The 12423-nt window shown below is 45.3% G+C and overlaps 1 protein-coding gene across 4 annotated transcripts in view; it reads left to right on the forward strand.

The window, feature by feature from the left end:
* The first annotated feature begins 1266 nt into the window (after nt 1-1266).
* TTF1 (transcription termination factor 1) overlaps nt 1267-12423 on the forward strand; it is a 30061-nt gene continuing 18904 nt past the window's right edge. For 3 of the 4 annotated variants that reach the window (XR_010108997.1, XR_010108998.1, XM_008975982.4), the window contains exons 1-5: nt 1267-1342; nt 5324-6697; nt 7878-8101; nt 9809-9994; nt 11582-11660. Coding sequence is in view for 2 of the 4 variants with exons in the window: in XM_008975982.4 (XP_008974230.4) it covers nt 5331-6697; nt 7878-8101; nt 9809-9994; nt 11582-11660 (1856 nt within the window). In the remaining 2 variants the exon portion in view is untranslated. The remainder of the gene's footprint in view (nt 1343-5323; nt 6698-7877; nt 8102-9808; nt 9995-11581; nt 11661-12423) is intronic. The other variant, XM_014346308.4, reaches the window with a different exon arrangement.

Raw genomic sequence — 12423 nt, forward strand, 5'->3', positions numbered from 1 at the left:
GTAGGGTCACCACAGAACACGTGACACCAATGACGGACCTGGACTTCAAGGCCTTCCATATCAACAGTGGACAACACCACATTTACAGACTTCTCCAGACGGAGCTCCAACTGCACGTCCACATCCCAGAGCAGCCCTTGCATGGCAACATGAGTACATATATAGGCTCATCGTTTCTCCAACCTGCTTCCCTTCCAGACTTTCACAGAAGCATAGGTTGTGCATTTTTAAATCAAAGCCACTTGGCAGATCACGTAGAAGTCAGGTGGAACAGTGAGGGGCAAGATAGTGGAGTAGTAGAAAGAGCATAGGTCTGATTTCTGGCTGGCTCATTTAAGTCACCTTGGACAAGTTACTGTAAACCCAGGTTTCTCATCCACAAGGTGGGGCTAATAATACCTCATTACAAGGATTAAGTGAGAAAACTTGTTGCCTATATCGTATATGTTCACTATCCAAAAAGGTTAAACGTTTGGTTGGTAAATATAATGGCCTCGAATTGATGGCCAGGTTAAAGCTGCCCTTTTGGCTAAGTCTCTTCAGGACTCTGTTGAAATGGGAAGACTGGGATAGATCTCCAAAGCTCCTGCTAACTCTAAACTTCTGAGACTTCATCCAAGCTTAACATCCATCAGCCTCTGCACCAGATAGCCCCTGCAGACCTCTGACTTCCTCTCCCACCCCCTCCCCTGCATTCACATGCATTCACTTAGGCTGGGCGTGTGCGACCTGTCTGTCACCCTGTAGGTTCACTGTGTGGATTCACTCTGTGCTCCAGCTGCTCTGGCCTTGTCCCAGGTCCTCCAGCAACCAAGTTCAGGACTTTTGCACTCACTTCCAGCCTGGAACACTCTTCTGCCTAGATTTTTTGCCTGCCCTTTCCATGTAGAACTCAGTTCAAATGTCACTCCTCAGTGAGCCCTCTCTTACATCTAAAGTAGCACCCACCGTCCCCTAGTCACTCTCCATCACGTCACCCCGTTTTATTTTCCTTACAAGATAATCTGAAATTATCTTAGTTGATTTGTCATCTGTCTTCCCAAGTTGTTCCTGGAGTTCACCAAAAACTGGAATAAATGGAATGGACGCATGCATTAGTACGTCAATGGAGGGGGATTCTGTCCTACTTTCTTCGTTTCAGGAGCACTCTCTACCCCACCTGACCTCTAAAGGACCCAGAAGGAAAATGGGTAGGCAAATATGCGCGCCTCCAAGGCCTAGCGGCAGCCGTGTTACCATGGCAGCATGACGCCGAGGGGGCCGGAAGGCGACGCCCTACTACTTCCGCTTCCTCAACAGCAGCACTTCCGGGTTGGGAGAAAGGTGGCGGTGCTTTCGGAGGGTAAGTTGAAAGCGCCTTTGTTGTTTCTGTTTTTCAAAATGCGCGCGTAAAAACTCAGCGTGGGGTGGTGGGTTTCCCCGTCTTCTGGGAGACCCGCCTTTTGGCCTGAGGTCTCCAGGCCGCGGTCTTCGCCCCAGGCCTTATCTCGGGGAAACTGAGGCTTGGGTGTTTTTTTTTTTTTCTTTTAAAGATGGAGTTTTGCTCTTGTCGCCCAGGCTGGAGTGCGGTGGCGCGATCTTGGCTCACTGCAACCTCCGCTTCCTGGGTTCAAGCGATTCTCCTGCCTCAGCCTCCCGAGTAGCTGGGATTATAGGCGCCCGCCACCAAGCCTAGCTAATTTTTGTATTTTTAGTAGAGACAGGGTTTCACCATGTTGGCCAGGCTGGTCTCGAACATCTGACCTCAGGTGATCCACCCGCCTCGGCCTCCCAAAGTGCTAGGATGACAGGCGTGAGCCACCGCGCCCGGCCGCGGCTTGGGTCTTTGGGAGTGAGAAGATGCAGAATTCACATCTGGTTAGTTCCTCCAGTCTCAGCCCTGGAGCGCCCACCCGGGAGCAGAGCGGGGTCTCTCTCGCACCCCAAAGGCGGTGAGAGAATCCGGGACCAGGTTTGGGCACGTACCTGCAGAGCGGGAAGTGTATGTTCTGAGTAAGGGGGAATAAATGCATATCCGTTCTTTCGATATGTATCGAGCACTGACTGGGGAGCCATTTGGGAGCAAGATGGCCAGGATTCCAGCCCTCAAGAAGCCGATCATATTATAACTGCCAAAAGTGCGATGGGGAGCAGCTGGTTGTTGGGAAACACTGTTAACCAGAAAGATGAGACCGGCTAAGGAGTTAGAGAGGTCCTCTTGAGAAAGTGGCTTTCATACTTGGACCAGTTAAAGGGCAGAAAGGTAATGCGGAGGAAGAGCTTTCCTGATGGAATGGGCTGTTTTTGCAAAGTTCCTGAGACGAAAAGGAAGGTAGTGTATTCTAGGAACTGAAAACAGCAGGGTTTCTGAAACCTAGAGAGAAGTGAGAGGTAGAGAGGTAGGCATGGACTTAACCTCTGTCCATCTCTAGGCTAGATTATGAAGAAATGAAGACTCTTGCAGGTCTGTGAGGATTTTGACTTTATCTTAAGAATAACAGGGGAACCCTAAAAAGTTTTTAGCAGGGAGAGACTATATATTTAGAAGGTTGTACTGGGCTCCAGAGACCAGAGAGCAGCCTAGGAAGTATTTACAAAAAAGAAGGAAAGGAACTGATGGAAGGGGAAATGTTATTTAAAGAAATCAAGGCCGGGTGCTGTGGCTTACGCCTGTAATCCCAGCGCTTTGGGAGGCCGAGGCAGGTGGGTCACCTGAGGTCAGGAGTTCAAGACCAGCCTGGCCAACATGGCGAAACCCCGTTTCTACTAAAAATACAAAGATTAGCCGGGCTTGGTGGCGTGCGCCTGTAATCCCAGCTACTACTCCGGAGGCTGAGGCAGGAGAATCGCTTGAACCCGGGAGGCGGAGGTTGCAGTGAGCCGAGATCGCGCCGCTGCACTCCAGCCTGGGTGACAGAACGAGATTCTGTCTCCAAAAAAAAAAAAAAAGAAAAGAAAAAGAAAAAAAGAAAAGAAAAGAAATCAGCCGGTGGGTGGCTCACGCCTGTAATCCCAGCACTTTGGGAGGCCGAGGCGGTTGGATCACAAGGTCAGGAGATCGAGACCATCCTGGCTAACACGGTGAAACTCCGTCTCTACTAAAAAATACAAAAAAATTAGCCGGGCGTCGTGGCGGGCACCTGTAGTCCCAGCTACTCTGGAGGCTGAGGCAGGAGAATGGCGTGAACCCGGGAGGCAGAGCTTGCAGTGAGCCGAGGTCACGCCACTGCACTGCAGCCTGGGCGACAGAGCAAGACTCCGTCTCAAAAAAAAAAAGAAAAAAAAGAAATAATCTGCTTTGCTCTGTTCGTGATTTATTAAGAGGTCCTAAAAGATGGGCCTGAAAAGCATCTGTTGAAATTTGTGGCTTTAAGAACAAAGGCACTCTTGCTGGAACGGTCTCAGTGGAGTAGTGGGGTGGGAGCTACAAGGATGTGGGTTAATAAGTGGATGAAAGGTGAGGTAATGGAAAGAGTGATTTCTCTTTCAGGAAATGTTGCTGTGAAGGGGAAGAAAGAGAACAGCTGGATGAGACTTTAGGGTTAAACGACAGTTGCTTTTTTTTTTTAAGTTAGAGGAGATTAAATATTGTTGGTATTTTGCTAGAAAACGCAGGCTGAAGATACAGGAGAGAGATGAAAGAGAAGATACGGAGAGACCACAATCTCTCTGAGAAGGCAGGAGAGGGTTGGGAGCCAGCACACATTTTCCTTCCTATAACGGAAGGAAATAGCCTTTGACAGAAGGGACACTTCCTTTGTTGCAGCAAGAGAGAGAGAGAGAGAGGATGTGGCAGTGCAAGTAGGTGTGTTAGACTTGGGGGAGTAACATATTTCTTGTCTAATACAGCTGATATTTACTACCCCGGATAAATTAGGTAGCTTCTGTAGAAAATGTGCTTAGCATTGAGACTTTAAAGACCGCTGATATAGAGAGAGCTCCAGGATCTATTGTTAGGTGAAAATAGCAAATGCAGATCACAATATATAGGTGTTACCTTCTGTGTAAAAAAGGAGAGGAAATATGAAGATCATTTTTATTTTTGTACGACGTAAATGTGTTATTTAGCCAAAGATAAATCTAAAAAAATGAAACCCAGAAGCAATACAGAGCAAAGAGAACAATAAGACATGTTTGCAAAATTATATTTTTAATCATCTCTTTTGGAAAGTGCATTTATATTTCTGTATTTTAATTCCAAGTGCACACACCCTATATGTGAGTATTAACGTTAGTGGCTTGTGAAATTTATTCCAGTGTATCGCAGAACGTCCGCTCTTTATTGGACACTAACAAGGCATATCCAACTTCTTTCACAAAGAGGCCAACTTCTGGTTTGAGGTCAGTGGATACCTGATATCCCCACTGCGAAGCCCTTTTGTGGATCCTGCACTCGAATGGAGTCTAATGGCTTCTCCATGGTACAAACACAGAGGGGAACAAGACAGATAAACCATCTTTTTCTTCCTTGTTTTCTTTTTTCTTTGTCTTTTTTTTTTTTTTTAAGCAGAAAAGACAGCCTGTAAATGACTAAATAAATGTTTCTTTTTTAAATATGAAAGTATATTACTTGGGAATCAGGCCAAGCCCAAGGAATCAGGGAAAACTTTCTTGAAGAACTGATCTTCAAACCAAGCTCTGAAGGATGGCAGGAGGCAAGGAGGGTGGGGAGGCTGTGGAGAGAATTTCATGGAGAGCTGGGGGGGAAAGGTTATGGCACGTTTGAGGAAGCAAAACAAGCTGCTTGTGGCTTAAACGCAGAGTTGGAAGATGAGTTCAGAGGTGAGGCTGTGGGGGACAGGGGCCTTATGGTGCAGGGCACTGTTGTTCTCTGTTAACTCTTTTTTTCTCCATCATAAAGGCAGTGGGACCAGACAGAGAGAATTCCAGTGAGCCACCTGTGTATCTAGAATAATCTGAAATTTGTAATCATGACTACAGGCTTGTCATTTGTCATACAATTTCATTTTGCTGTGATTTTTTCCGCTGAGGCTATGTTTAAAATGCAAAAATAGGCCAGGCACGGTGGCTGACGCCTGTAATCCCAGCACTTTGGGAGGCTGGAGTGGGCGGATCACGAGGTCAGGAGATCGAGACCATCCTGGCTAACACAGTGAAACCCCATCTCTACTGAAAATACAAAAACAAAATTAGCCGGGCGTGCTGGTGGGTGCCTGTAGTCCCAGCTATTCGGGAGGCTGAGGTGGGAAAATGGCATGAGCCCAGGAGGCGGAGCTTGCAGTGAGCCGAGATCGCGCCACTGCACTCCAGCCTGGGCGACAGAGTGAGACTCCGTCTCAAAAAAAAAGCAAAAATAAACCACTGTTGTCACATTTCCATATAGGAATAAAATGGAAGGAGAATCAAGCAGATTTGAAATCCATACTCCAGTTTCTGACAAGAAAAAGAAAAAGTGTTCTATACATAAGGAAAGACCTCAGAAACATTCCCACGAAATTTTCAGAGACTCCTCCCTGGTGAATGAACAGTCTCAAATAACTAGGAGGAAAAAGAGGAAAAAAGATTTCCAGCATCTCATTTCCTCTCCTTTGAAAAAATCCAGAATCTGTGATGAGACTGCAAATGCCACTTCCACACTCAAAAAGAGAAAAAAGAGAAGATACAGTGCTTTGGAGGTGGATGAGGAAGCAGGTGTTACAGTTGTCCTTGTGGATAAAGAAAATATTAACAACACACCAAAGCATTTTAGAAAGGATGTTGATGTTGTTTGTGTTGATATGAGCATAGAACAGAAGTTACCAAGAAAGCCTAAAACAGACAAATTTCAGGTACTTGCTAAGTCACATGCACATAAATCAGAGGCATTGCACAGTAAAGTTAGGGAGAAAAAGAATAAAAAGCATCAGAGGAAAGCTGCATCCTGGGAGAGCCAGCGGGCAAGGGACACCCTGCCTCAGTCGGAATCCCACCAGGAGGAGTCCTGGCTTTCTGTGGGTCCAGGGGGTGAAATTACAGAACTACCAGCATCTGCTCATAAAAACAAGTCTAAGAAAAAAAAGAAAAAGTCCAGTAACCAGGAATATGAGACACTGGCCATGCCTGAAGGATCGCAAGCAGGCAGAGAGGCTGGGACTGATACGCAGGAATCCCAGCCTACTGTGGGCTTGGATGATGAAACTCCACAACTACTAGGACCTGCTCACAAAAAAAAGTCTAAGAAAAAAAAGAAGAAAAAGTCCAATCACCGGGAATTTGAGGCATTGGCCATGCCTGAAGGATCACAAGTGGGCACTGAGGTTGGCGCTGATATGCAGGAATCCCGGCCTGCTGTGGGCCTGCATGGTGAAACTGCAGAAATACCAGCACCTGCTTATAAAAACAAGTCTAAGAAAAAAAAGAAAAAGTCCAATCACCAGGAATTTGAGGCAGTGGCCATGCCTGAGAGCCTCGAGAGTGCATACCCTGAAGGATCACAGGTGGGCAGTGAGGTTGGGACTGTGGAAGGCAGTACGGCTCTTAAAAGGTTCAAGGAATCCAACAGTACAAAGAAGAAGTCTAAGAAAAGGAAGCTTACGTCTGTCAAAAGGGCACGAGTGTCTGGTGATGATTTTTCAGTGCCCAGTAAGAACTCTGAGAGCACGCTCTTTGATTCAGTAGAAGGTGATGGCGCCATGATGGAAGAAGGTGTGAAATCTAGGCCCCGACAAAAGAAAACCCAGGCCTGTTCAGCAAGCAAGCACGTGCAAGAGGCACCAAGGTAACGAGGGAGTGGTATTCCAGCTGCTGGTATATTTCTTTTATATGGATTCTGCCGATACCTCTTTAGTTAGCACAGACTTTTTTAAATTTTTATTTATTTATTTATTTTTGAGATGGAGATTTGCTCTTATTGTCCAGGCTGGAGTGCAATGGTGCGATCTCGGCTTACCGCACCCTCCACTTCCCAGGTTCAAGCGATTCCCCAGCCTCAGCCTCCCGAGTAGCTGAGATTACCGGCATGCACCATGCCTGGCTAATTTTGTATTTTTAGTAGAGACGACGTTTGTCCTTGTTAGTCAGGCTGGTCTCAAACTCCTGACCTCAGGTGATCCGCCTGCCTCAGCCTCCCAAAGTGCTGGGATTACAGGCGTGAACCACCGTGCCTACCCTTAGCACATACATATTAAATGGCAAAAATCATCAAGAGGTAGACCCTCATTGTACAGAATATCGTACATCTTTAATTGTGTAAACTTGGCAGGTAGTTTAATTTCTTCATGTGTGAAATAAGACAGATTCGATTTTCACTAAGAACTATTCCAGCCCTAGAAAATCTATGAGTAAATTTAAAAGCCCAAATTACCTTTGAAAAATATAAAAGCCCAAATTACCTTTGAAAAATAGTCTGAGCAAATAACCAGTGGAAATAGGGCTTAGGGCTGCACTTTTAGCTTCTAGGCTCCCTCTGAGATATATCCAAGTAATTCAAGTTCCAGTAAAAAGTTTGAAAATCACGGACTGAGTCAACTCCAAGATCTCATCTTGCTTTAATATTCTAGTAGCCTAAGTGAGAGCCATTTTAAGAAAAGTTTAAGGCCAGGCGTGGTGGCTCATGCCTGTAATCCCAGCACTTTGGGAGGTCAAGGTGGGTGAGTCACTTGAGGCCAGGAGTTCGAGACCAGCCTAGCCAACATGGCGAAACCCTGTCTCTACTAAAAATACAAAAGTTAGCCGGGCGTGGTGGCGCGTACCTGTAGTCCCAGCTACTCTGGAGGCTGAGGCAGGAGAATCGCTTGAACCGGGAGGCAGAAGTTGCAGTGAGCTGAGATCGCACCATTGCACTCCAGCCTGGCGACAGAGCAAGCCTCTGTCTCACGAAAAAAAAGAAGGAAAAATTTAAAAGTTATGAGGTCAAGTGATGTATTAATGTTAGTCAACCCAATTTTCTAACCCCTTAGGTTAGAACCTGCAAATGAAGAACACAATGTGGAAACAGCTGAAGATTCCGAAACAAGATATTTATCTGCAGATTCAGGAGATGCCGATGATTCAGATGCGGATTTGGGTTCTGCCGTGAAACAGCTTCAGGAGTTCATTCCTAACATCAAGGACAGGGCCACCAGCACAATCAAGCGGATGTACCGGGACGACTTGGAACGGTTTAAGGAATTTAAAGCACAAGGTGAGCTTGTGGGGCCTTAGTGTTTGTTGAACTTCCTGTATGCAGAGCTAGCACCTGACTTTCTTTTATGGATGATTCAGATTTATAGATCGACAAGAAGCATTCTTTCTCTGCCTTCACCTCTATCTCCTACCAGAATTGTCCAAGCTGTAAAATTAGCAAAATAAAGTGCACTTGCTTTTCCTTTTCTTGCCCAGTTTCTGGTAGAGGTGGCCAGGAAGAATGGGGCTAAAGAGACCAGATAATTAATTCCCACTAAGAAGAGAAGGGACGAGAGGTTAATTGGTTGAGACACTGGAAATGATACAACAGTTATATAAAATTAAAATGCTGTCAAATTAAAATCAATTTTAATGAGGTATCGTTTCTTTCTCCAAGATATTAAATTGATGGTGAGCCAGTTGTAATAGACTTGATCACCTTCTTGATTTCACTGTGTTTCTGAACCTCTCTTATTAAGAATTATTATTATTAAGAATAATAAATAACTTTTATTATTCTTAAATCCAATAATAAAGCTTATTGGATTTAAGAATAAACTGCAAATTTAAGGCTGTATACTACAAATGAGCAATATTTACTGAGTATCTGTTGTATGAGACCCAATACAACTGGTCATTGAAAAAAGTAAAAAGAGGAGTCATAACCTTCCAGAATTAATGGATTGAAGAGATTCAGAAAAATAGACAAGACAAATTAAGCAAAAAAGACAGCACTACCCACGTACACACAATTATAGAGTGGTATAGAATCCCATTTTGGTGTATTGTGTTGAAATTTTTATGAGTATGTATTTCATAAAAGACTTTTTTTTTTTCTTTTTTTTTTTTTTTTGAGACAGAGTCTTGCTCTGTAACCCAGGCTGGAGTGCAGTGGCATGATCTCGGCTCACTGCAACCTACGCCTCCTGGGTTCAAGTGGTTCTCCCACCTCAGCCTCCCAAGTAGCTGGGACTACAGGCGCCTGCCACCAAGCCCAGCTAATTTTTGTATTTTTAGTAGAGATGGGGTTTCACCATATTATTGACCAGGCTGGTCTCAAACTCCTGACCTCATGATTCGCCTGTCTCGGCCTCCCAAAGTGCTGGGATTACATGCATAAGCCACTGTGCCTTGCCCATAAGATATTTTTAAAGTAAACCTAGGCCAAGTGAGGTGGCTCACACCTGTAATCCCAGCACTTTGGGAGGCCAAGGCAAGAGAATTGCTTGAGGCCTGGAGTTTAAGACCAGTCTGGGCAAAACAGCAAGACCCTGTCTTACAAAAAATAAAAAATTAGCCAGGTGTCACACACACCTGTAGTCCCAGCTACTCGGGAGGCTGAGGCAGGAGAATCACTTGAGCCCAGGAGTTCAAGGTTGCAGTGGACTTTGATCATGCCACTGCACTCCAGCCTGGGTGAAAAAGCAAGACCCTATCTCTAAAGAATGCATAAATAAATTTGGAAACTATTTTTTAAAAAGATAGATGAAACAGGAAAGGTCACTTTGGAATAGGATGACCCAGGAAGACATTGACAGAAGAGGTGTGGCTTGGGCTGAACCCTGAAGGAAAGGCCAAATCTGCAAGTGCGGGCAGGAGGGCGAATGTCAGGTGTTGGGACTGTTGGGCCGAGGTACTGTCATTGCTGATGAAAAACCAAGTCATAGGTTTGCTTTTGTTCATTATTAACAATACACACTTTCTCCCTGTTCTTTCCCAATTCTAGGTGTCGCTATTAAATTTGGCAAGTTTTCTGTAAAGGAAAATAAGCAGTTAGAGAAAAATGTGGAAGACTTTCTAGCCCTGACAGGCATTGAGAATGCAGACAAGCTGCTGTACACGGACAGATATCCTGAGGAAAAATCTGTGATCACCAACTTAAAAAGGAGATACTCGTTTAGATTACACATTGGTAAGTTTAGAAACAATCACTCTTTGACCATCCACAGCCTTCCAGCCATAAACAAGATAACCCATGGTAAGTGTTAGCACGGTACCTGGCCCATTGCCTGCAGGCGGCGCACATTAACTGCTGTGACGGCTGATGATATTCTTTTTTTTTTTTTTGAGACGGAGTCTTGTTCTGTTTCCCAGGCTGGAGTGCAGTGGTGCAATCTTGGCTCACTGCAACCTCCACCTCTGGGGTTCAAGCGATTTTCCTGCCTCAGCCTCCCAAGTAGCTGGGATTACAGGTGCCCACCACCACGCCCAGCTAATTTTTTGTATTTTTAGTAGAGACGGGGTTTCACCTTGTTAGCCAGGATGGTCTCGAACTCCTGACCTCGTGATCCGCCTGCCTCGTGCTGGGATTACAGGCGTGAGCCACCGCGCCCAGCCGTGATGGTATTCTTATTGCCAGTCTGTACTTTCTGGGATTTGGAATGTGTTCATGTCTCCCAAGTTCAGGGTGAAAAATTAAATGATCAACTTTTACCTTTCTTCCTTGGCAATAGTTGCGGTTTTGGTTTCTCCTCCTGTTCCTTATTTATATTTTGTGTACGCTACACAAAGCACATCCTTATACGCACCACGGTCTCCCGTGTTTTTTCAGTGTGGCCATGTGTGTGCTTTGTAACTGGAACCCTCCGACTGGAGGTGCTGCCTGTGAAGTTAGAAGGTCATGCTGTCATATAGGATCAGAGCGAAAGCAAATCTCTCTTGAATTTAAAGAGGATAATTTCTTAGGTGTTATGTGGAATCCACGAAGAAAAGCAGGCTAGTACGCCCCCGTTGAGGGATTATTTCCCCTTAGAGTGAGAAAGTGAGAAAAGCTGATTTGGGAAAGATTATTGTTCATCTTCTGGAAAACTGTTACCCTGTATTCTCCACCGCAGTGTTCTCTTCCTCTTAATTCACATTATCTTAAAACTACTTTGCCTCTTAAGGATTCTTTCCACAAATTGCATAGACCGGAAGCTGGAGCCTCAGGGTACTAAGCATTTAGTTTTTGGAGATCTCCAAGGAAACTGGTGATTGTGTGTATCTGCTCTTCAAGACAGCTTTCTTAGGCCGGATGCGGTGGCTCATGCCTGTAATCCCAGCACTTTGGGAGGCCGAGGCGGGCGGATCACCTGAGGTCAGGAGTTCAAGACCAGCCTGGCCACCAAATGAACCTGGCCAGCTGGTTGATTTGGTGAAGCAGCCTGGTTTCATTTAGTGAAACCCCATCTCTACTAAAAATATAAAAACCAGCTGGGCGTGGCGGTGGACACCTGTAATCCCAGCTACTCGGGAGGCTGAGGCAGGAGAATTGCTTGAACCCAAGAGATGGAGGTTGCAGTGAGCCGACACAGTGCCACTGCACTCCAGCCTCAGTGACAGAGTGAGACTCTCTCAAAAAAAAAAAAAGCAAGACAGCTTTCTTCAGGATGTAGGAAATCCCAGCCTTAACACGGGGCTTAGGATAGTTCATGTTGTTATAAGGGCTGTTCTGGGTTCCTTTTACAATTGCGACTTCATTTCATGTGAGCCCCTCTGATCACCTTTCTTCTGACTTTAGGTAGGAACATTGCCCGGCCCTGGAAACTTATATACTATCGAGCAAAGAAGATGTTCGATGTCAACAATTACAAAGGCAGGTAAGAAAAAAGTCTTAGCAGCTTGAGACAGAACATTTCTCTAGTCTTTGCTGATACCATAAATCAAAATATTCACAGCAGTGGATTAGCAGTAAAAATAACGCAGATTTGTGTGTGTGAAACCAGGTGGTGTATTTGTTGTCAAATGTGTGTCTTCATGGCCTTTTCCATCCCCACCTCTTTAGTGAAGCCGTGGTGACCTTCTGTTTCCTGCATCTGCAGCTTTCTCTACACTTTTTCATTAGCACTCCCCATATGCTGCTTCATGTGCTGTGACTCCTGTTTGCTCTGCTCTCTGCTTACGTCATAAGCTCCTTGTGAACCCAAACATCCCATCTCGACACATGTTCCCTTCAGCACTTAGCAGAGTGCTGTGGGTTTTTAGTAACTATTTGAAGGTGGAGGTAAGTGCTGGGATTAGGTCCCTTAAATGCAGTTCAGTGGTATCAACTTGGGGTGCTTAACCCGGTTGTCATTCTCTCCTTCCTTTTCCCCAAATACAATATCCGATTATAATTTGTTTCCAACACATTTAAAAACAAACCAAACGTAGACCGAGTGTTTGGGTTAGCACGTTAGCACTCTGCTCAGGGACAGAAGGAGAAGCAGGAAGGTGTTAGCTCGGATTCCACGGCCCCCGAAAACTACCTTCTACTCAGCTGCTTGACCTCTCTCTGAGAGGCAGCTTTCATAAATCTTCCGGCAGCGGCAGTTGAGTTCTGCTTAGCCTGTGATTGTAAACTGAGACATAGGTCATTACCTA

Source organism: Pan paniscus, chromosome 11 (assembly GCF_029289425.2).
Source record: "Pan paniscus chromosome 11, NHGRI_mPanPan1-v2.0_pri, whole genome shotgun sequence".
Taxonomy (NCBI): domain Eukaryota; kingdom Metazoa; phylum Chordata; class Mammalia; order Primates; family Hominidae; genus Pan; species Pan paniscus.